The 26,761-nt window shown below is 33.6% G+C and overlaps 1 protein-coding gene across 1 annotated transcript in view; it reads left to right on the top strand.

The window, feature by feature from the left end:
* THSD7A (thrombospondin type 1 domain containing 7A) overlaps positions 1-26,761 on the top strand; it is a 353,421-nt gene that overhangs the window by 152,578 nt on the left and 174,082 nt on the right. Inside the window, 1 exon segment of the mRNA XM_015589436.1 lies at positions 26,614-26,759. Within this exon segment, the coding sequence (XP_015444922.1) occupies positions 26,614-26,759 (146 nt within the window).

Genomic DNA, 26,761 nt, shown 5'->3' with positions numbered 1-26,761 from the left:
TACTAGATTTTAGAAGTATGTAGTCATGGAAAATTTACTTGAGTTGTATTTACCAGGATAGCAACTGAATTTTAAATAAAATAACTGTGCTGTGCTTAATATAAGAAGCCATTATACTGAAAAGATCTTGGAATACTGGTACAATCATGTGTAGTATAGAGTACTGGAACAAACAAAGCAGGTTTTTGGTAAAGAAAAATAAATTATGCCCACTGATTGTCAAGATTACATTAATTCTTCTCTATGGTTTTACAAAAAAAATAAAGTTTTCAAAAAGCTACTAATAGATTTGTCAGACCACAAACTGACATATATATGAATATATATATATATATATATGTACTCCTGTTGATATATGGATAAGAATAGAGATAGTAAAAGAGATATATAGTCTAATTCAAGAATATGAATTTGTCAGGAATTATTTTTAATGGTATAAAATTGGAGTACTTTTAGATTTCACACAAGGCATGGCATTTTGATACATTTTGGACTTCATGCAGGTTTTCAAAATTTTTTAAATAAAAGATGCAGTTCTTTGATAGGTTTTAATCTATCAAGGATCCCATATAGTGAAAAAAAAAAAAGAAATAGGTGAACAAGAATATAATAGATACCATATAGTTCCAGCTCAATGTAAAACTTTGTTCCTGTTCTTGCTATCTTTAATTTTATGCATTAGAGTCAGGAGAGAAAAATAAAAAGTGGAAAAAATAAGTAAAAATACCTTAAATTACCGTAACTTTATACAGACCCAGATATTATGTGTCCTTAATGTGTTGTATAATTTATACTTCATGGCTGGTAAAAAATACTTGGTGAAAGGTTAAATCTAAGATAAAATGGCCAAAATTTTCAAGAGAAAACTGCATCTGTATTGACTAGAGTAATTTGATAAGGCAATAGAATTTTACTAAGTTCCCCGCAAATGGATTGCATTTACCTAAGTGTGGGATAATGGGGAAAATGAGCATTCCAAGGCAAACATTTTTTTTTTTTTTTCAATCTGAGCATAGGAATGGGCAGGTTATCTGTAGAGGGCAGTTAAGAAACTGATGTTACTCTAATTAAAGGAGCACGTATATAGTAGTGAATGACTTGAGAAAAAAAAGCCTGAAAACCTTAAGCGGAGAAATTTGGGGGGAGTTTTCCAATAAGCAGGGATAAAATTATGTTCATAAACAGGAATGGCATGCAGAACAGTTAGATTTCGACTGCCAGGGCTTAGGTCATCTTTATAATCCAAGAATGGAGCAAGGAATGCCTGCATCAGCATGTCAGCACTGGGGATTTTGAGGTCAAACAGACAATACAAGATCAATTTAAGAGGAAATTCAATTTTGGCAATTTCCATTCAACAGTTTGTGTTTCTGATCTCTGCCTGGCATGAGCCTCCAATTTCCAGAACAATGACAAATAAGTGACAAAATGCTAGGATGGTCGGGTTAGCTAAAACGGGACACTGGTAAGTAGTAGAAAGAGGACTGGAATTTGCCTTTCCTATTCTGATGATCAATTATTTCATGAAGCTAATCTCTAGCTGTGCCTGTTGATAACTTTTCACAATGATAACTAAGGTTTTACTCTGTTGTTTGTTAAACATGTCTACATATATCACTTTTGATCCTTGAAATTATATGTGCTAGCCAAACTCTACACTGCCCAGGTTTTACCCTTCCACAAAGGAAGAAAAAGGAATGTGAAAGTGGATCCTTTTTAATAATCACTTCATTCTTCTCATTCCCCACCACCCCCATATTTATTTACTTTCTCTAATCCAGAAATGAAATAAAAAATAGGAAAACTGTCAAAAGGTATGGCTTAGCTTTTTTTTTTTCTTTTAGATAACTAATATGAAAGAAGGTCTTCTAATCAAAGCATAGTAAACAATGGTAGATAGGAAAAAGCCCCAACGAGCAGGAGGGAAGAGAGGCTCCTGAGGCACAAAATTTAGGGAGAGACTCACCCCCAGCATCAGGCCAGTGCCTCCTTCAGTTTTACACTCTATGCACTTCTTAGCCTGACCCTACTCTCACCCTGGGTGAGAAATGGGAGTGAGCTGGCTGATGGGCCGAGGAATCTCACATTCTGTTTCTCCAAAAGCTGTTCATCATCTGTATCTGTATAGTTATTCAACAGCTATTTAATGAGCACCTATTATGTGCTTAATATTTCATTTGGAACATAAATTTTAATAACACTGACCTCTATGATCCCTACCTTCTAATTTAGATATTCTATGAATTTAGTAATATTTTAGGAAGCTGCAAGGCACTGGGGGGCGGTGGTTTGAACAGGTGTAAAATCATTAATTACTTTTTCTTCAAGCCTAAGTGTCTCCCTTTGTGGGAGTCCTTTCAACTCTCTGCCTTTATTTTCTAAAAGTAAGTAGATATATGTAAAGCCTTTCAAATGGTACCTATGCTATGGCCTGGCCTTTTGGAATTTCTCTACTCAGTCTAAATTTCACCTAGCTTTTATTTTGTTCCACTATGGTTATTGGTTATTTAACCTAACAAAATAATTCATACAATATATTCATGTTAATAACACATGGCTTGTCACAGTGTCATTCAAGAGAAATATTGAGTGCAACAATTTTAGTTATTCAAGCAAGTTAAGAGAGATAAGTTAAGGTAGTTGAGTCCCTGGTGGCCCTTTTAAAGGCACTTCCTTTCACTTTCGAGTAGTCTGAGAAGAGGATATAGTGTCCTCATCTGCTAAGAGCTTAGAAACTAAGTCATACTAGACACTAGAGCAATGTTATGCAATCGATGTATTAGAACACCGGAATCAGACTCAGGCAGCCTAGATTCAAGTCAGAACTCTACCACTGCTTTCTTAATTCCAAAATGGAGATAATATTTCTACATTATGTATGTGTATCTTCACAATTATTGTGAAGATAGAAAAAAGTAATACGTGTAAAATTGCTGTGTAAATTTAGGATGGCTGAGCAAAAGTGAATTTTTATTAATAATAAAGAATGACTGAAATAATTAGATGGTTAAGATAATCGAAAACAAAAGGAGAAACGATGAGACATAACTCTTACCTTCTTAGGTTCTTTAAATGTCTCTCAAAGGGGTAGATTTATACTTCATAGGAAGAAAGAAACCATTGTATGTGTGATTTTACAAATGAAAATGAACACCTTAATATGTACCTTAATATAAAGATAAAACAGTATTAAGAAGATATGTGTTTACTTCATAAGTATACACATTTTACTACGATTCTGTCTTTCTGCTAAGCTCACAGAATCTCGAGTTCTATTTACACTAGCGAGAAAAACTATTTTAAATTCTAGAAGCATTCAAAATCTTGTCAATATGATGTTATTTTTAGCTACATACTACTAAACACAAAATAAAATTCTCTTTGTATAAAAGTTATACAATTGTGATAAAGATATTGTTTTAAATTGTCACATGATTTGTGATATTCAACAAATTAAATACAAATATGTAACAGCCAATGCCATTGAAATAAATATTAGAAATTAATAATAGAAATAAATCATAGAAATTTCCATTGTGAAAAAATTACTGCATCACAGATTTTCATTGCAAAATCATTTATTAACTTAGTATTTCTAAATTATTTCATCCTTAACTATTTTCTAACTTGTAAGACAGTGCATTCAAAATAAAGCTGGATACAAAGAAACTTTGTTTATAAATTGGTATATTTAAGTGCCAAGGGTTTATATCTGTAACCACCCCTCCATAAAAACAGAATTCTGTGACTTAGTTCAGAACAATGTAGGAGTTTTTTTTTATGTAATAAAGAAAATAAAGAAAGAAATATAAGGTGAATCAAATCTGTAATTAAAAAATAAAAATATGAAAATGAAGATCGTGTTAGAAATTATGAAGAAATTATTATTAAGAGTATGTCATAATTATAAACATATAAAGTTTATCTTTATATGCATCAAAACTAGTTTTAATTGAATTTGTCATGATTTGAATGATACAGTGTTGAGAGAAACAGATAATGAATCATGTCATGTAATGTTAATTTTGACAACTATAAGTCAGACTAGGAAACACTGGGAAATCATCATGAATAATGCATATGCTCTTCTGTGTCATCTTAATTTTAGACTTGCAAATTTGATTTCTGAAACTGTTTGCATTTGAACAACCAAAGCAGGGTGTTGTGAAATAAATCAGCTTGAAAGAAAACATTATTAAATGTGATTTGTGGAGTTTCTTGGTAAGAGCACACTGGTGACATATTTTTGCATAGTTTCATTTTACTTCCTACTTTCATTATGAAGCTGACAATCTGGAACCCAGGGGAGCCAGAAGAACAAGTGAAGTGGAGAATGAGTTGGGAGTGGAGGCAGTTGTCCTATATTATTCTGCACTGACCATCTCTATTAGAAAGGACCATATTGGCAATGTCAGTTTTTAAAGGAAATTCGTGTATGTCTTTATATGTGTAATCTCCTTATAAATATTGTATTTATTATTTCGTTAGTATACAAATGCATGATAGTACTTCTGCATGTAAATTAAATGAATTAATCTAGGACAGGAACATCAGTGCCATAGGTGTATCACTGGTTAAAAAATAAGTTCTGGTGAATTTGTTCTAGAAAATTTATAAAAGACAAAATGGATAAAATATTTTAGAATTCTAAAATATGCTTTAAAAATACTAATAATGCATCATACTTCAGTAAAACAAAATGATTGTTGAACAGTCATTGGAATTACAACTTTCCGGTATTTGTAGAAAAAAGGCATAAAGAATAAAATTGTTAATTATTTAAATGCCTAGTTTTCATTGAGAAAGGTTATCACATAACTGATCAGATGTTTGTTAACCGCATGGTTTGCCATTACCAACTTACTCTCTGGATCTGAGAGAGGAGTAAGAGACTAGAGCCTTGCTCTAAGTTAGAGATGATCAGTAACTGATAGAGACAAGTGTATCAGCAATTTCCAGTTATACAAAAGTGGAAATAATGTGAGATAGGCACAGATAGGATGATTACAAGATTGTCCCAATGTTCTGAGAAAACATCAGAATTTCAATTATATAATCAGAGAAGATCATAAATACTGAAACTGATTCACATATTAAGATCACTTGATATTCATATTTCTTTGTGCCTTTCTCCATATTACCTATCATCTTAAAAGTACAGAAGCAAAAGAAACTGTTTTTTATTCATGTGGCTATTTTAAATTAAAAATTCAGGTAAGATTCATAAACCATATCAAGATTTATTTTTTGAAAGTTATTTATGACTAGATATGGCTGCAGAGATTATAGTTGAATCACTTATGAGCATTTGTTGCAGTCATTAGTATTAAAAATTACATTAAAATTTGTATCTGAAAGCTTTGAAAATCCAATATATTTCAGTAACAATAAATGAACCAGTTTTTTAAATTTCTTGATCATATTTCTTCACTTTGTGTCCTCTAGCTTACATATAAATATTGCATAATATAATTATTTTAAAAAACATTTATATTTATTACTCTTTATACACAATGGAAATAGATTTATTTTTGTTTATATAAATAATACATATCTTTAAGCTGAGATTATATTAAAATATAAAGAAAAAGTAAAAGCCACATTAAAATATAAAGAAAAAGTAAAAGCCACATAAAATACATAGAAAAAATAAAAGTAAAAACCACACTAAAATAACCATTATTAATGTTTTGGTGGTTATGCATCATTATGTATCTATATCATATAATTTTACATAAATTTGATTATACCATGCTAAATGTGTTATCTTCTTACTTGCGTCATGTTAGCACACATAAAGCACATCTTCACTCCCCCATGGAGTATAAGTTATGTTAACAAGCTGTATTCATATGAACCTATACATATTAGTTATACATATACATGTATGCATACAACAAACATTTGCCCAGTTTTAAAAATGGATTATATTCTACACATTTTTCTGCATGTCGTTTTTTTGCTAAATGGAACCTCATGAAAACTCTTCCAATTTGTGCACAATAGCTCTAATCCATTCTTCTTAAATTCTTAAGTTCCCTAATCGTCTTGATGGGGGTTTACTATATTTCTGGTTGTGGCTACCAGGAACCAGCCTGCAATAAATATCTTCATATATATGCTTATGTGAACTGGTATTTTTATTTCTATAGTGTATATTCCCAGGTGTGGGATTGCTGATTAAATTTAATTTTAGAAGATATTTCTAGATGTTTTCCAAAACGGTGGTCAACACTTAACAATTCCATTAACAATGTTAACCTTTCCCTGTCTTTTCTCTGAACAAAAGCTCTTAATTGTTGCCAGTCTCATGCATATCAAGTGATTTTACATTGTTACTTGAATTTTCATTTCTCTGGGTAGTGAGCCTGAACGTTTTATCATTTGTATACGGCTCTCTGAGTTTCCTCTTCCATGCATCTATATATATAATGAACAAAAGATGAGTATTTTTCTCTTCTGTCTCTCTTTTTCTTACTAATTTATAAAAGCTCATGTTATTTTATAGTAATCAAATCTTTGTAATATTCACTTACAGTTTTTTAAATTTATTGTTAATCTACTGACTATTAGAAGTTCTAAATTTTTAAAACATCTGACATGTCTTTCTTTTTATTACAGCTTCTGCATTTTCAGTTGAGATTAAGGTGGCCTTCCTAGACATAGATTACAAATTTAGTCTCCTAAACTTTCTCAAAAGATTTATATTGTGTTTTTATAATTTTAAATTTACATCTTTTCTTTTTGGACTTTATTTTGGATATGTGTAAGTCAGGGCTTCAGTTTTTTCTTTACTTTGGATATCTTGCACCATTTTAAATAGGTCATATCTTCCTCATTTATTTGAACTATTGCTATCTCAGAGTTTATAGAATCTAATTCTCATCTGACTGATGCATTTGTTTTATCCTGTACTATACCACATAGGTTTTTCTACAGCAAATGTATAACACATTTTGCTGTATTCTAAATGGTAAGTGCTCCTCTTTCTGTTCTCCTTTTTCATGGTTTTCTAGCTGTTGTAACACAGGTCTTTATATCTAATTGTAAGACAAACCATGTTGTGATTTTAACTGAGATAATTTATAACTAAATGTAACTATGAATACCATCAAGACTGTATGATAGTTTTCTGTTTCTTCTTCTCTTGTATTGTGTCATGTTTTTAAATAATATAATTTTTATATAGATCCTGGATATTTTTTGCTGCATTTATTCCTATTTTAGAAGTGATCTTTTCTTGCTAATATAAATAGTGTTTAACATTTCTCAGTCTCGGTGCTTATTACAAAGGTAAAACTATTGATTTGTATATATTTAACTTATCCATCTGCCATCCGCATTGCCAATTCTCTTTTTAATTCCAAAAAATTTTTATTAGAGTCTCGACTCCACCATTTCTCAGAGTATATTATGATAGCATTAACAAAAGAAATTTCTCTCTCAACTTTTCCAATGCTTATGTCAATTTTTTCATTTGCATCATAGTTTTACTTGGCTGAACAAAGCAGTTTCAACTTTTTTTTCCAAATACAGTTGACATTCAATATTATTTTATATTAGTTACAGGTGAACAGCGTAGTGGTTGGACATTTATATAACTTATGAAGTGATCCCACTGATTAGTCTAGTACTCATTTAATACCATACATAGTTATTACAATATTATTGTCTGTATTTTCTATGCTATATTTTACATCCCCATGATTATTTTGTAACTACCAATTTGTACTTCTTAATCTCATCACCTTTTCACGTAGCCTCACAACCCCCCTCCCATCTGGCAACCATCAGTTTGTTCTCTGTATCTTTGAGTCTGTTTCTGTTTTGTTTATTTTGTTCTTTAGATTCCACAAATAAGTAAGATCATATATACAATAGAATATTACTCAGCCATAAAAAGAATGCAGTCTTACCATTTATGACAACATGGATGGACCTAGAGGGTATTATGCTAAGTGAAATAAGTCAGGCAAAGGCAAATACCATATGAAATAATTATTTTTAATTATTAGTACAGAAAATATGTGATAAAAATTAAATCATGTAATAGTAATATAGTATTTGAGTTTTCTTTTATTTTCAGAAGTTCTGTAAATAGTTAGGAAATCTCAAATTTATTCTATGTTCTGGATTGAGATTAATCTATTATAAAAATAATTCAAGGTGGGAGGCTTTATAAGATGGACTGTGTTATGGAATCTACACAAATCGAATCCTGTTTAAGGAAGTACAAAGTGTTACTAGAGTTCCTGTTCTGTTAATTCCCACTGGAACCCAAAGCTGGCAATAAGATCCATGGTCTTCAAATACAACAATATATTCTTCCTTTCTGATTGCTAATTGAAAAGAGACTCTTGATAATGGCGATTTTCAATTAACTCTAGATCTCTTAAATAGCCTATTACTTAAACAAGAGTAAGTTAAGCATTGAAACAAAACATTGTGTTTAATTTTCCCTTATCCTAGTTCACTTCCTAATTAGACCAGACGGTAATATATAACTAAGGGTATTTAATGAAACAACAAAGAAATTAGTGATTGTTGATAATATGTGATAGTGTGAAGTATTGATGTCATTTGCTAATAATAAAAATGTTAGAAATTTATCTGTTTCAGATCTCTGTTAACATTTATATTATATAATTATAATCCGTCTGCTTCCAATAAGGATTTTGGGGTGGCTTATAATAAAAAAGTTAAATAAATGAACAAAAAAAGTAAATGTAATATATTGAAAAAGCAGAAGGAAGATATATGAAGTTTTAAAATCACATTTGGAGGTTGGCTATAGCAATCGAAAACAAAAGTTAGACTAGTAGAAAAAAATAAAACATAGTTTGTGTTTTAAATTGTGTGTGTGTGTGTGTGTGTGTGTGTTGTGCATATACAAGTTTCTTCTGTCAGCTACTGGTAAATGTGGAGAGCACAAGTCTGTATAATCATTCTATAACGCTATTCAAGAGGGATCAAAGTCTTATGGACTAGGTAGAAAGTTTCTTTTGGCTAGAGGAAATTGTGGGTTCATAGAATGCATTGCCTAGATATATCTGCATAAACTTATGGTTATTTTGCAAAACACTACTCTGTCATCACTGTGAGATTCTAAAAATATTGTTTGTGTTCTTTTTTATGAGTCTTCTTGAAGAATAAGATAATAACCTTAAAAATAAAAATATTAATTGAATTATTGTTTTAGAAAATAAAAATCAATAACCAGTGAGAATTTACAGCCTTCTTCTGCTCTTTTCACTGTTTAATGTTTTCCCCTTTGCCTTTCTTCTCTAAGAAGAAAAAAGAAAAATGCTGCAGGGTTATATACTCTCATGAAAAGCAATCAGAGCAACAGAAAAACTAGGCTTTTTAGGATTAACTGAATAAGAGAATTAACAATTTAAGCAGTGCATAATTTGTTAATCCACATTTTCTGGATTCTCTTTAATGTGTAAAAAAAATTGAGAAAAGACCAATATTTCCGTTTTGGCTATGCTTCTTAAATTTTCCATTATTCTCGGTTAGGATAAAGCAATGCCCTCCAAAATGTTTTTCTGCCTCACTAGATAGCTTTTGATCAATACTGTCAGACGCATTGTTATGACAAGACATGTGCCTTACTGGTGTTCCCACACGTGCGTGTCCTCTTGTCCTGATTTTATTATATTTCCAACTTACTGGGAGGAGAAAGGTGAAATCAGAACACTGTCCATTTTCCTCTTAAAAGCAGAGAAATTGAGATCCGTGATACTGTGATGAAGAAAGGAGTAGCAAATTGTTAAAAGTTACTGAGACCAGTAATGTGCCCACACTGGTGCAGAGATACGTATAAAAATTAAGTTGGAAAAAAAAAATAAGGGATTAAAAGTTTCTGTGTTTAAAGTTTTATTGTGTCACAGAGGAAGTATGTAATCAGTGGGCGAAACTGAAAATTTATTCAATAAATAGCACTGCAGTATTAGTAATATACAAGAGTTTAGAGACAGAGAATTATTTTTTTAAAATAAATTTAGGGCCCTACTGTACACAGTACAACAAAATGAATACTAGTGATATAGTTTTTAAATGTTAAATAGTGGAAGAGAATAGAAGAAAACAAATAAATATCTAATTTGTGGATGGATTTGCCCCATTAAAGTAATTAAAATAATGGAGGAAATCACAGAGGTCACGATTAGATAATGTGGTGGATGAAATACATTGTGTGAGACCAGACAAATCTGGATTAAATCGATGTTCTTCCACTTATTTTAGACAGACTATATTTACTATAATTACACATTACAATTAGAAACTGGCAACTAAAAGGTGGCCAAAAGAAAAATATGTACTCTTGGGCTAAAGAGGAAATCAAGCTAAAAAAAAAAAAAATGAAAGCCATTTATAAATTATAGGAAATGAGTACACTGTATATGAAAATATGTATTTGGCCAAAGCAATAATTACAGACTTAAGAGAATTTATTAGAAAATTAGTATACTAGTCAGTGTTTTATCTGCAGATAATGGAGTCCACAACAGCTAGTTTAAAAGCGGAAAGGGGTTTATTAGTGACAATAGGCAGAGTGCAGAATTCCTGGGAGAGACAGGGAAACAAGCTTGGATGCTGCATAGCCAAAAGCAGTACAGCTGGGAGAATTACCCAGTACCGCCGTATGACAGCTCCAGCAGAGGTCCCATGCCTCTACTCACTACTCAGTATCCCTCAAGACAAAAACTGCAAGACAAAAGCAGCCATGCTTCCCTGAACAAGCCCGATCCTGTCTGATCTCAGAAGCTAAGCAGGGTCGGGCCTGGTTAGTACTTGGATATGAACCACCTAGGAAGAGCAGGTGCTATAGGCATAAAAAAATAATAATAATAATAAAAATAAGGGATTGTAAGCTGACAAGGTCCTTGCAATCTGTGAGGTCAACCAAGAGTTGCCTCACCTAAAAAAATGAAATAAAAGATAAAAATAAAAAGAAGCTGCATTCTAGATGGTGAAGAATAGCCAAACACCTGTTACTGCTTTGTCACTGTTCTGTCACTGCTTGCCTCCATTTAGGATGATCACATCCCATAAATTGCATGTAGTTGTATTCTTATCCCTTCCAAGTTGCATACATTTGCATTTGCCTTACAAAATCTAGTGCACATGTGTAACTCAAGCTGCAAGGGAGCCAGAGATATGTGGCCCTCATCTTTCCAGCCTCTATGTACAAAAAAGACTTGCTCCATGGAGATTAGAGTAGAGTTGAATAGTCTGTGATTTTTGCCAAGATCGGGCCCCTCCTTTGGACACTCAATATTTACAATACTTTGGTTTCGTTGTAATATATCAAATATCATAGTAAACACATGCTATTGAAATTGCACTATCCCTTTATAAAGGAAAATATATTCACCTTCTCCCCAAAGTTTCATTAGTCACCCAATTCCATCCCTTGATCATAGTTCAGCTATAATCCAAAATCAATCTATCTATCTATGTATCTGTTTTTCTATCATCTACCAATGATATTATCCACTTAGAGCATGCCTTATATAAAAAATAATGGACAATAAGGAGAAAAAAATAATATTATAAATGAATACATAGATACATAATAAAGCAAGAAAGAAATGCTAGCATAGTCTTGGTTTATATAATTGGTTTTAAGGCCATAGCTGTGAAATGTAACTTAGTTCTTTCAGTGTATATTCAATTTTCTTTTTGCCTTTAGCTAGATTTGCAGCTGTTCAGGAACCTTTATCTAGTCGACTGACTCCAAGCATCAGTGTCCTGTTGGTTTGAGCTTGATATATCTGCCTTCATAACACTAGACATTGTAGTATCAGGAGGCACCTTTATTCTGAAACAGAAACTTGATTTGTTTATGTAAATCAGGACCAATCACCACAGCCAACTAAGTAATAGTTTTACTAGAAGACTTAGTAGTAGGAAGAATCACAACCAACCTATTGATTGTGTGTCAGCTTCCAAATCACTAGAAATATTATCTCCTAGTAAAAGCATTCATCATTTGGGAACTAAAACCTTTAAAGTAGGATGTCCAAAGTCATGCAAACCAAAATTTTTCAAGTAGATCCTTAGATATAGCTCCCTATCCTACCCTTTGGTTCTTAGAAATATATATTTTGGCTCTGGGAAAAATAGTACCATATATTTGCTGCTGGTTCAGGTAAAACATTTCAATTTCACCCACTATTATTTCCCAGATGGCATCTTAACTGAAACTTCTTTCGATGATTCTATCTTTAATATAGGGCCAGTTCCTTCTGGATGTTAAAACAAGTGGATTCCATTATGGTCATTCCATTCCCTTCAATCGTTTGCTATAAAATAAGTAACTGTTCAGAAACAGTAGGATTCCACGACTGAATAAGGCATTGAGTAAGTGTCTAGAAGGTGGTGCTGGCAGAAGCGTGGTAAAAAGGAAGACAAATCCACAGCCAAAACAATAGTCTGTTCCAGTGATATCAAACTGCCCCTTTTCCAGGATTAAAAGCTCAATCTACCAGTGGTCACAGATTCTCCCAGGCAATGTGGTGGTGGTATACCAGGGCTCAAGGTTCTCCACTGCTGACAAGGTTCTCCACTGGTGGGACAGACACTTAGAATAGTGGTATCCAGTTAACTTTAATGAAGGAACTGCATATTTTGAGCTCATTCAAAACCTTCATTATTGCCAGCCTGTTCACTTTTTCCACATCCAAGTGTTGAGGTGACTGGAGAAAGAAACTGAGTGACACCCATGGTAGGCGGGATTCAGATATAAAGTAAAAGCATGACTGCACAAAAACCTGAGACTCTCTTTTGTGATTATTCCATGACCGTTAGTTCCACAGATTCATAACAGAGCTGCTAGTGTAAAAGCCTGAATGAACTGGAAGTGCTTAGTTGATTGGTTGGTTTTGTTCTGGGCTTCATTCAAGGTTGCCAATTTATTTAGTGTTCTTAGTAAATGGATCAAATCAAAGTGCTAAATATTGTGTTTCCTCTATAATCCAAAGAGTTCCCCCAAATATTGTACCTCTTTCTTAGTGTAAGAGGAGCAAGGTATACAGCAATTTGCCTTCTACCTTGGGTATCATCTACCCAAGATTGTTGGACACCCAAAAAACTCAGTCAGAAATTGGTGGGAATCCCTTGAATTTATATCTCACCTATTTCTCACTTCTTACATTCAAATGTTTTACCAGAGACTCTAGAGTACTTGCTACTCTTAATTATAAAATGTTATTGGCATACTGTCAACCTTATAGATATCCTATGGGATGATGATATGGATAAAATTCCTGCAGAAAAAAACTATGACAGAGAGTTAATGCAACCCTAAGGTTAGATACTATAACTGTCCTTTCTCTTCACCATGTTAAAGCAAAGTTGAAATACAAAAGGCCAGTTGGTTAATACAAAGATGTTCACCCTCACGAATAATCAGAGAAACACAAAGTAAGACAACAAAGAGTTAACCACTTATCACCTTTCCAGTTTTAAACACTGTATATAAAATTTTTATAATATCAAGTTTGGGTTAGGATATGATGAAATGGTATTTATACTCTGCTGATCAGCATATAAATTAAGATTGTCATATTGGAGGATGATCTGGTAATATTATGAAAATATACTATGAAAATATGTGACCCTATAAAGTCACTTCTGATACTTTTCCTAGTGACACATTGCCTACATACATTTAAATAAATATGAACATATGTCTACAGATGTTTATTTTTTGCAGATATGCAGTGTATCTCTAGGAAACACATATATGATTCAAAAGTAAATATCTGGATACTTGTCTGACAGATTTTGATCCTCATACCCACATCAAGAATATAAAAAGGCATCAAAGCACTGAGAAAGAAAACTTTGCGAAGTAATCTCTTTGAAAAGAGAAGCTGTTCTCTTCATCTGTTCCTAGGACCTCTCCATTTCCCAGAGTCTGGGAATCTAGTTCAGTTGTGCTTATTGTCTAATACAGAGTGGTAGTGCCAGCAGAATACTGCTGTGCCCTGGGAGGTCTACAGTTTAGGCCTTACGCTATCCAAGGCAATTATGGCAACTGCTGCTTCCCGCAGACTCCTTGAAGACCATGCTATGGTGAGGAAGAGCAGCATGGGGTCGTGCTGGTGCTATTCAGTAAAGCCACCTGGAGGGGCATGGAACTGCCTTTCTCTTAGGCAGTTCAGGATATTATAGTTTGGGGCTGGGGTGCTGACGTAAAGAACTCAAGGCTATTCAGTAGGCTCTAAGATAGCAGCACTTGAAATGTTAAATGTCCAATTGAAGCAATTCTATCAATTTGGCAATTTTCTAAAGGTTTTTGGGTCATAGTTACCTCATCTGTAAAACTGAAGAGTCAGTTATTATTTTGGATTCCTTTCAAGGAAGAGAAAATTTATCTATCTATCTATCATCTATCTATTATCTGTCTGTCTGTCTATATATGCACTTTATGATACTTATGGTCAGTCACAGCAGTGCTTCCTAGATTGATCTGCCACCTTTAGCACCCTCCTGTGTTTTTATATATTGTTTTGATTCAGGAAGTTTAAAACCTAGTAAATTATATTATTCAATCTATGACTTTATTACATTTGATTACAAATCCAGTATGCATAGTAGCTTTCTGAACAAATAATGAAATGTAATGCCGACCAAACCATTAAATCAATGATTATAGTTACTAATATTAATGAAATTGATCAAAATATTTATTACCTTGTAAACACTTAATGCACGGTAATTATTTTCATAAGTAATATAACTGGTCTCTTGCCTGAGTTCACAGTTATCCCTTAATATTAGAATTAACATACTCTGAAGAATAGCCTTGTTAATCAGTTATCATAGACTAGGTAGTATAATAAAATAACATATTGTATTAAAGCCTCCCACCCCAAAATGAAAATCTATATATTTGAGAGTGCCATCTGCATACATTTAATGCATAGTCTTTCTTCTCTAAGATAAAAATTGGATTTGTTTTTTTTTATTTCATGTTAAATGTTGATTTAGGTAAGTCTTTCCTAACATTAAAAGTAGATTCCAATGAAAGAAAATGCATTTTAACTGATAAATATCTTTTCATATTCTCTTAGTTTTGAAAAATATATACAGTTGTGGTTGAAATATGAGGTTCTTTCACATCTGTAGTTATTAGAGTCCAGACTTCGGTTATAACTTGAAACTCTCTTTGTATTATAAGATATAAAATAAATATTTAAACAGGGAATCTGCCCTCTCCTTTTTATTAATATTCCTATATAACTTTGTAATTCTACAAAAGAGATTTCTACCACTAAAGAGAAATAACTTTGAGATTACAAAATACATATACTGGAACATAATGAAGGAAATGATGAGGCAGAAATATAGCCAACAATAGGCAATTTTCCATTAAGTTGAACAAATATTCTAGCAAGAATTCCCATGTAATTGTAATGACTTTTCATTTTTCCTATTAATTATAATTTATCTAAAGATGTTGATTTTTCAAGGCCTATTTCTGACTGTCTTGGTTTCTTCTCTGAGCCTTTTGAAGCCTTTCAGGATGCATTATAGAATAGCAAATAGAATTATCTTCTTTTTATATGATTTAGCTTTCCCATTTCTCTCAGTGTAGAAAGAACTAAACAAACTATTCTTCATCCTACAGACTGCATATTTCAAGTTTATTAGTTTTTGATTAGTGGATAGGATATTTTAAAATACTATTTCTCAAGGACACTTTATGTCTTCCAGTTTAAAGCCTTTTCCCTAGTTTTATTATGTATAAAATAATCTTTACTATCCTCACCTGCTATACTGACAATGATTTTTTCCAATTTGGTTGTCTACATCATGTAGTTTATCAACTGACTGTATGTTGTCTATGTACTGCCTAATATTGAGACAAAGTAAACAAATAAATAAATAAAATAGGACTATAATATTTGAGAAAGTATAAAGTCCAATAGGGGAGAAAATAGTATCACACATGCAGAAATTAGAGATGAACAAGAGATATTAAGTAATCAAGTGTTTCTTTCTGTGCCAGGTAGATTCCAGAGAAAAAAGTTAATACTGAAAGTTGGATTCAGATATCTTCATACCTGGCATTTTGTAGGAATTAACAGTTTTCAAGTAGTTTTTATGTCAGTTACTCACATGATTCTCATAACTATGATATAAAATAGAAAAGCCCAATTCTGCTGTCCCTAATTTAGAGACTCAGAGAGGATCTCTGATTTGCTCAAGATCACATTACAAAGAAAGGACATGTACACAGACAGGTCTTTTCACACTCTCGAGACCAATTCTCTTCTGACACTATCAAAAAGAAAAAAAAAATGGCACCAGAAAATTTAATTAAACCTACTGAAACATTTGCTTGTGATATTTAAAAAAAAATTAAATAAGCTTATCCAGATGAACTGGGGGTGAGCTTCCAGGCATACCTCTCATTAAAGTCCCTTTAGCCCCGCTCTTTAAAGCCACACTGCCCTATAATGGATGTTCACCTAAACCCTGCTTCAGTTCTTCCAGAACTTGTCTCTTTTTAGGCAGCTCTTTACATGTTGGACGGTAATGATATTTAGGAACCCTTCTCTGTGTGAAGCAGAATGTCTGCCCCATTTAAATTTTGCCTACTCTGGACCAGTTGGCCCCTTTTTGTCAATCCTGATAATCCATTATTCTCAGGAACCAGATATGACTCTTTGATACAGGCATTTGTCACTATTAAAGTAAGTCTCCTCAATTCTGGGTGTGTCATTTGCTAATCTAAATTTAATATTTAAAATTTTCCATGTTAAATTCGGTATTCAGTAAAGATGTCATGGGTTGGAGCAGGCCTTTGAAAGATTAAGATAGCCAAAGGGAATGAGAGAGAACCAGAAGTTTTAAGACATGGAAAGATGTAGTCAACACACCATATTTCCATGAGAAGTTGATAGGAATGGTGCGAAGGACCTGGAAACTCAGGGGTTCTGACTGAATGAAGTGGACTCTAAGCCAACCATTGTGGATTCTTGAGCAGGTGATAAGTTGGATAAATATAAATCTGTCAGAAAGTTTACTCTGACAAGGCAATGTGGGGTGGTGTATTTAGGGGCAGATTAAAGAAAGATGGAGTTTATCCTACTCCTGTCACAAGACAAAGAATACTTGAGTCAGGATTAAAAGAGTAGAAACAGATCAGAAGATGATTTGAAAAAATGCTTTGTATAGGGATTTTTGATAACTTGTTGCTTAATTGGCATAGGGGAGAATTGACAATGAAGAATCAGGAAGAATAGGAATGATATGCAGCAAGTCACTTTGAGAGGAAGAGGTCGAATTTGGTTTAATTATATTTGAGCTATTATAGTTGAGGTAAATAGAAATATGTCTAGTTATTTTGGTTGGAGTCATGGCTACAAATGTTTATCTAAGAGTGAAAGTTCAGAGAAAAGAAAAAAAGAGACCAGGAAAATGTCCTAGAATTGGTCAAAAGCAAGAAAAACTGGTATTATTTTATAATAAATGATTTTTAAAATATTTTTATAAATTGTAAATTACATTTCATGACTATATTTTATAGTAATTTCAATCGAATGATCACGGGGACCTCCAGATTGTCCAAGCAATGGGGATTTGGCCAGATCAGGTGAATGTTAATGGAATCCGATGTTCTAGTCAATATAGAAAAAAATTTCCAATCATTATTGTAGCCCCAAAGCTTTCTTGTCTTTTACTTCTATTCCTCAAATTGAGTATATTAGATATGATTTCTCTTTTCCATTTGTCATAAAAGTTATGACAGTTAATCAATATTTGAGTTGATACTTGGTAATCTTTTAAATAATTGATAAGTGATATTGTGATGTATAATAAAAATATATATGTGGTCATTCAGATGACCAAAATTATTTCTCATGTATATTGTCTTTGTCCCTAGTTTCTGGCTCACAACTCTCAAAACCCTTGGAATTTTCTAAGTACTGAGAGTGATTAAGGTATCTTTTATTATGTTAATGAGATGATTTTTGGAACACACCTAAGGATGGAGACTCGTTTCAGTGATGCCAATCATGTGATTAGAGGGTTGGAACTTTTATTTCCACCCTCCATCCTCCAAGGAGGGGAGAAAAGCTTAAGGTTGAATCAGTCACCAGTGGTCAATGATTTAATCAGTCATGCCTGTATAATGAAGCCTCCACAGAAACCCTAAAAGGACTGAGTTCGAAGCGCTCCCCCTTTGGTGGACACATGGAGGTGCTGGGAGACTGGGATGCCTGGACCGGGCAGGGGAACACCATGCCCTTTCCCCAGGCCTTGCTCTGTGCATCTCTTCCATCTGGCTGTTTCTGAGTTATGTCCTTTTATAATAAACTGATAATCTAGTAAATCAAACGTTTCTCTGAGTTCTGCGAGCCGCTCTAGCAAATTAATTGAACCTGAAGAGGGAATCATGGGAACCTTTTATTTATACCCAGTTGTTCATAAGTACAGGTGACAATTTGGACTTGGGTCTGGTGTCTGAATTGGGGGGTGGAGCAGTCTTGTACAAATGGACTCTTAACCTGTAGAATCTCCAGGTAGACAGTGTCAGAATCAAGCTGAATTCTCGAAAACTTGCTGTTATTGGTGCCGGGAACCCTCCCTCTCCAACACACACACACATTTGAAATTGGGTGTAGAACCCAAAGTAGTACTTAAAATACCCCATAGTTATGTTTAACTTCTCTTTTTGTTTAGTTGGAGTTTTAAAAACAGAGTCAAAAATTCCTAAAGAATGCCTTTGATGAAAAGAATTGCCAAAATCAATCATTCCACATAACACCATTTTAAAGTCTGGTAGGTAGTTTTTACCCTATCTCATAAAGCTATCAATAGAGTTTTCACTTGGGGTAGCTTTGGGATTGTGCCATGAATCTCCATTATGGTTCGCTGCCTAGAACAGCATGGGTGATAAGGAAACAGCTGCATGCAAGCATTTGCTGTGTGAAAAGGATGAAAATGTATGTATTGGTTCTTCCAGGGAGGCCTCATTGCTGTAGCAGTTTATCCCATTACTAAATACATGCCGTGCTGATATCCTCACATTCAGCTGTTGACCAGCAACGTGCTCTCAGCTTTAATAGGGAGCATATGATCACTCCAGCTGGCAGGTGACACCATTTGGCAACGTTCCCCAGCAGCTCAACAAAAGATTTTCAAATATCAAAGCAAGGGGAAAGACCTCTTTCTCTACAAAAAAAAAGCAGTTTGACTGTGCATGCATTTTGCTTCTATAAGAATTATCACTTCTAACTTGCTGAATTCTGTGAAGGAGAGGGCACACTTAGAAAATGAAATTAGCTCAGAAAATTTGTAAACTGTTAATTCAAATTGATAAGTAAATGGTAAATTACAGAAAATTTCATTTTATGTTTAAAAAAGAATGCAGCTTAAATATAGTGAAAGCTTAGAAAATATATATTTTTAAATATTCCATCTGAAAATACAAGCCAATGGGAAATTAGATTAAATTGTGAAAACTTAAGAGTCTTGAATTTTATTGAAGAAAGAGACCATAAAGATCTTTAAGAAAAATGTAAACCCACCATGTAGAAAAGCTATGGGGCAGAGTAATCGCTACCTGATTAAAGTCATGCAACTCAAGGTGGCAATCTAGGAATATCTCGAGTCTCTTGACTAGGAGCATTTATTATTTACTAACTTGCTACAAACTGGGGACTCAGAAAACCTGGGCCATCCTCTTGGTCCATTCACTTTTTTTCATTGAAAAAGCAAAAAGCAGATGAATAGAAAAAAAAAAAATAAATGTATCTGAACATTATGTCCTGTGTTAACCTCTGAATATAATTTTAAAATTACATCTGTTTATATGTAATCATAAGAGGTGGGACTATAGACCTGACTGTCAGTTGGCTGATGGCTATCAGTATCATATCAGTCACATGTCAGTATGTGTGAAAAATGCACCTACCTCAAAAAGCATGCCATTTTTTTTCTGAAATGGTCAAGAGAGTTACAACGGTACTCTATGTGTGGTTTAAGCCCCATTACCTTTATATTTTGCTGACCAGTATTAGGGCAACCACTTTAATTCTTAGAATAAATTACCTAATCAAATTAAATGTGTGACTATGTCGTCATAACAGAGTATACAAGCCTATCAATATATTTTACTTCATACAAACAAAATGAATGTACTCTGAACACCAAACTGTGTCTCTTCATATTACAAAATTTGGGGGTGCCTGTTAATGCTATGAAAAGATTTAGGGTAATATCCTCTATATAAAAAAACTTTCTATAACATGAGTAGTGTTATTGAATTCATTTGTATCTCTTACAGAAAGAAAATATGTTCTTTAATTCAATGAGAATCTCTTAGTGTTTTTTATAGACCAGTTCTACAAGTATTTAGAAAGTCATAGTTATGGATCTGACTTATAGATAATATGTTCTTAAGTGCCAAAATTATTTATATTTCTGAAGAATCATATGAGCGCATCACAATCTATAGGCCTCATGAAGAAGCTAGGATCTGAGCTGGATTTAGGGGGTACCACAGATTAGTTGGCTCATGAATCATCTGACTCCACTTGTGCGATGCTTCTCAAGCTATCTATGGCGAAAGATCAGATTGTGATCGCTGGTTTTCATCTTTGTTTTTGTTTTATTTCCTGTAGATCCAATAACACGGTCCTACTGTATACTGTATACCTGGTATTAGCTCATGTTCTTGAGTATTTCAAACTTCAAATTGCTGTAAAAATGCTTCAATACTTACTTTTGATTCCTGCACTTAGCTCATGACACACCCCTCACAGTTGCCTTCATCCATGGACCACGTTTTAACTAGTGCTGCTCTAGAGGGATTTCCTGTACTGCAAAGGCAGAAAACTATAACGTACAACAAAGCATTCAAAGTGCTTTGCAGCTAGGTTTCTGGATGTGGTTTAGACTCCAACAGTGTGCTAGAGTTGGGCTTGAATTCAAAACTGAGGTTGTCAGGAAGAGGTAGAAGTTATCCATTACATGGGAAATTTGTGCTGGAACTATGGCTTCCTGTAGCCACAAAAGCAGTTTTGTGGATCAGAGAAATGGCAATGTGGTTGTGAGGGCTGGAAGTTGTCCTGGAGGCTTACAAGCCTTCTTCTCCAGCCTATTCAATTATTTTATAAACCACCTAATATCTGACAATAGATCCCATTTTGTATGCTCTCAGTTCTTGTCTGTGAGAAGTAGGTCTATTCTAGTAAAGATTCACTTGCCAACTGTAAATACTGGATGGCTTTACATTTTGGAGTAATTGGGAGAGTTAGCTCTAGGTCAGTCTTCTCAAACGTCATTGTTCATATGGATCACCTAGGAATGTGGTTAAACACTGGTTCTGATTGAGTAGTGTAGCCTGGTGATCTGAGATTTTACATGTCGTTCAAGCTCCCCATTAATGGCAAGCATTGGTACACAGACAGGCTTCGAGAAGTGAATCTCTAGATTAGACTAAGTCTTCAAGAACAAATTTCACCTCCAGTGCTCCAGACCACAGATGTTAGTAAGACAATGAGAAACTGTTCTGATCACTTTTATTACTTTCCCTAGATTAGAAACACAGGGCTTATAGTGACATCCAGTCATAACTCTTTTCTTTTTCCTTTTTCCTCTTTTTTGTCTCACTAAGAACAAAAAGAGAAAAAGCTTTTATTCATATATTTATACCTGTATAAAGAGAGACAGAAACAGAGACAGAGACAGATTAAATAAGTCAGTTCTAAGCAAAGAGGGTTTAAACAGAGGATTTACAGGTGTCACTTTTTTCTACTTCAATATAGATATTCAACCTACCTATTTGTAAGGGACATTGTAGTTTATGACATCTTATTTTCAGTCTACAATTTCATCTGCTTCTCATGAGAAGGAAGAATTGTCACATGGTGCTATTTTGGAGAGGGGTGGTTTAGGCCACATGTGGAGACTTTCCTTGACTGTTAACTATGCCACCTATATCCTGAGAGAATTCGCTTCAGAGAGGCAAAGAGTGGGAGATGGGATTCCAAGCAACAAATAACATAGTTAAAAGTGGGCAGATAGAACTGGGCTGCTGTTCTCTAGAGACAGTGAGGAGAGAGGGCAGAATTGCAGGCTCTTGGAGAGGAGGACTGAAAGTTAATTTTGGCTTAGTGACCACCTGAGAGAGAACAGTGGAAGTAGTGACAGATAATGGAAAGCTTTGATTACCAGAAAGAAAAATTTGGATTTGAGCTTGAGAAAATGAGGGTCTTGGGAAGTTTCTGTTTAAGAAGGTAAAGGGTGATAATAGTATTTTGGGAGATTAATTAAGCTACCTTCAGAAAGAAGGTATATTTTCACAGATGTTATGATTATTAAATGGGCTATAGAATTAATTTTAGAAAAAAAAGAGTTAAAATGAGATTTTTTGTGTGTGTGTGAAGTATAACTTAATTATCAAAAATGAAATTTACAGTTTATCAGTTTTAACCTTAACCTGAAATTTAAACATGTTAAATATACTGGATAATCATAGTTTAAAACTAACTCTTAGGAATATCTGTGCTTTGTCATTTCTTAATGAAGTTGCTTTAAATGCAATTATTAAAATTTGTTCTATACTTTTTCATTCTTTTCAATATTTATCTGATTATTTTATCTAATACAAGGTTTACTAAGTAATAGCTGATTCTGTCTCAAAGCCAATCTTTCGTTCTATTCTGTCTTAGCCATCTGTCATCTTGACCATACCACACAAATGAAAAGGAAACCATCACAGAGGCCATCACTTCTCCTACCAGGTCACCATTGCAGAAGCATAGTCCATGCCTTTGGCTTCCCAGAGGGTCATGAAACCATCATGAACCAAATGTATAGTTCTCTAAAACCTCCTTCTTCTCTTTTAACCCTGTCAACTCTCCATCAAGTTGTATAGTTTCTATGTCCTTTTATAGTTTGTAACTAACTCCTTTGAATTCCTGTTGATATTGTCTTTGTTGACATCTTCATAAACTTCATAAGCAGAAAGATCTAGTTACAGTCCCAGTTTTGCTACTTTCTAGAATTGGATGAGACATTTAGATTATTTTCCTTATCTTAAAAAAAAATCTCCACTTTACAGAGTAGTTTTGAAGATTACATGAGATATTGCAGGTAAAACTCAACATAGTATATGACTCATAATAGACATTTAATGAAGATCAACCTTATGTCCATGATCATACTTCTCTCAGCTTGACCAATGTCTGGCACATAGTAAGCACTCAATATATGTTTATTATAAATAATGATGTAATTATCATCATCATCATAGTCTCCCTGCCTCCAAATTTGTACCCTAATATTCAATCTTTTGCAAGCAGATTCTACGTAATATACAAATATCATCTCCTTTTTGCTCCTGATCTTTCAATTGTACTCTCACCCACAGGTGCTTTTCTGGATCTATATAACTGCCCTGGATCTGAACTAGGCTTCAATTCCACTTATATTTCTCCTGTTAAACACAGACTCCTTACATTGAGGCCAAGGAAAAGTCTATATTTCCCCCACCCACCAACAAATAAAGGCTATTTTCTTTCAAATCTCTCTTAATTATGTTTATCTCAATATAACAAATTCTAACATTTTATTTAAAATTTACTCTAGTAATCTACTACTTCATATAACCTTCTATGCCTCCCCAGGCAGAATTTTATGCTTTCACCTTAATTACCATAATCTCATCTTTGTACTTCTGAAGTAGAAATAATGGTTTGGGGTATTGGAAAATTACAAGAGAGACAAACTATTGGGCGGATGGTTGGATGGATGGATGGATAGACAGACAGACAATATATGTCACATATATTAAAAACTACATAATCATATCACTTAATACTGCCTTCATGTTTGTGTTACTACTGATTTCTCATATGTAGGACCTGTATTGAAAATTATTAACATTTATTAGGAAAATGTGTGTGGAGGGTGTTTTCCGTAATTGCTAAGTCCAGTTTAGGACAAGCAGCACACTTGCAAAGTGCATGGATGGCACAAATCTTGGGCTGCAAAATTGTGATACTAGTTGATTTACAATGTGCCAGTAACTTTGGCATCACCCTCAGCTAGTTACAAACCCAGATTTATAATCAATTTAAACTGTGAGAAGAAGATTAGTTAAGAAAATGTGCTCTGATTTTAGAAAATCCAAGTTCAATTTCTAGTCCACTGTTTACTACCTCTATGATCTTGAACATATTCCCTATAAAATGGAAATAATAATGGTACCCACATAAAAGGATTGTTGTGATTGTTAAATGAGGTAATTTGAGTTACGTTTTAAATGTAAATTGTACCAAACAAAAAATCATAGACACAGACAACAATTTGGTGGTTATCAGAGGGAAAGGGGCAGTGGGTAAAAAGAAGAAGGTCAAGGAGGTCAAATATATGGTGATGAAAGGAGATTTGACTTTGGGTGGTGAACACACAAAGCAATATACAGATGATGTATTATAGAATTGTACGCTTGAAATGTATATAATTTTATTAATAAATGTCACTCCAATAAATTTCATATAAATGAATGAATGAATGAATGAATGAAATGTAAGCTGTACAAACTTCCAGATACATAGGATGCACAGGACTACCTTAGGCCACACAAGGCAGCTCTTGGGCTTGTCTGCTTAGAAGGTTATAAAACAAGAACCAGAAGTTATCATTGTCGCATCAGACATTACTCATCTGGTAGAAATTCTTCTAGAAATCCATGCATCCCAACTAACATGGAAAAAGATAAGTTCTGTATCAGACAAGCCCAAGAGCTGCTTTGACTTAAAAGTCTCATGCTCCATAGGTGTTGATATCCCTTGAAACAATCCCATTAGCATAGCTGCAAGGTCCCCACAAAAAAAAAAAAAAAAAAAAGCCCTGTTTTAACAGTTGCCACATTAAGGGGGGCCCAAAGCTCTGACTGTCTACAGGTATTTATAGTTTTCCCAATGCAGATGGAATTTATTCAAAGGGGTCATTTTATCATAAATAATATGATCTAGTAACATAGCTGACATCCCAACTTTTATCACGTTACCAGGGTAACCGTTACCGGAGGCAGTTACATAATGATCACATTCTTTATAAAAGGTTAAAGGAATTGTTAATCTTCTGCCTGCACATACAATATGAACTTAATATGTGTCACATAGAGGATAACATATGCATGCATATATGAAAATAATATCATGAAGGATAAGAAATGCATCTAAGAAGATATTAAATAGAGAGAATTTTGTAAGAGAGGAGTTATAGAGGTCATGTTTTGGACATTATTCTGCCTGATTTCCATGGATAAGTTCGTAAGTGTAAGAGTGAAAAATTGCTTATCACAGAGAACATTTTGCTTTACGGTTAATGTTGTATCTAATGCGTCATAATGCTCAACAGATGACTTTTGAGTAAAAATGGAGTTTTAGTCCTCTCCACTGTTTTAAGAAAAACAGAGCTGACTCACAAGGCCCTTTGACCACCACTTTCAGATGATCCTTCCTCTCAGACTTCTCAACTCAGACACATTGACTTCGTTGCTTTGAGCTCTGTCTCCTAAGAGTGCAATTTTCAAACACATGCCAGTAGAATTAAGAAGATTGAATGTGAGTTGTTACATTAAAATGGACCTGCCTCTCTGTATGGTTGATTATCATAGTTAAATATAGCACCTAAATGACAAGACAGAATTATCAGTGCATTCTGTCATTGGAAAAGATGGCTCTGTCATGGCAACAGACTGCCTGTGTCTTGTAAACATGTACTATTGGTTACTGAGAATGGGCAAAAGTTCAACTAAGAATCAACACAAGGCTATTCGGTTCCAAGAAAACTCAAAGTGCATTTGTCCTTAGTCATTGGCATCCATAACTTCATCTTCATCTTCCTATGTATATTACAGGTAGAATTCAACATCCCTCTAATTCAAGAGGGAATAGATAGAGTTTGAACATAAATCCTTTACTGACAAATAAATATTGCAGCCCCTAGTTAGAGGATATCTGTACAGTAATACATATATAAATAGATATATATTTCTAATGCTTATGATGTATTTAATTAAGATACCCTAATGTATACTGTATATCAAACTGTGAACTGGGAAAGTTGATGTATTTGAATTTGAATACATTATAATTGTAAGTGTCAACTAAAGTTTCGAATGATACTAAAAATAATGTTAAGCATATATTACATTATTTTTCTATTAAAAACAATATTGTATTAAATTAGCCAGGCATGTTTATTTAAATCACTAAACAGAATGGAAATTATCATATGTTAACAGTTCTTGGTTTCCTATTTTCTAAATTAAAACAAGTCTGGAATGAGTGAAATGAACAATATGGTAAACTTAGTTTCAGCTAGTTTTGCTTAGTCCCTTTATTTTCTATTTCCTATGAGTGGTTTAACAACTATTACAAAATAGGAGGAAATGCAAATGTTAGCTTTGAGTCTAACTGCTTTTACACATCATAAATGTTGATATATTTTCCATGAAATTATAATTGCACCTTTAAGTAGAAATAAAAACATCCAAGATGATTTTGCTCTGGAGACAAAGTTCATAACTGCCTGTGAGTCTGTGATGAGAATATCAATGTTCTTTTGCAGCTTTTGCCAGCAAGACAAGCTGCCAATGACCTTCCAGTCCTGTGTGATCACCACAGAGTGCCAGGTATCAGAGTGGTCAGAATGGAGCCCCTGCTCAAAAACGTGCCATGATGTGGCATCCCCTAAAGGCACTCGTAGAAGGACACGG

Source organism: Pteropus alecto, unplaced genomic scaffold (assembly GCF_000325575.1).
Source record: "Pteropus alecto unplaced genomic scaffold, ASM32557v1 scaffold21, whole genome shotgun sequence".
Taxonomy (NCBI): Eukaryota; Metazoa; Chordata; class Mammalia; order Chiroptera; family Pteropodidae; genus Pteropus; species Pteropus alecto.
The sequence above is the reverse complement of the archived record's forward strand: the minus strand, read 5'-3'. Positions and strand labels throughout refer to the sequence as shown.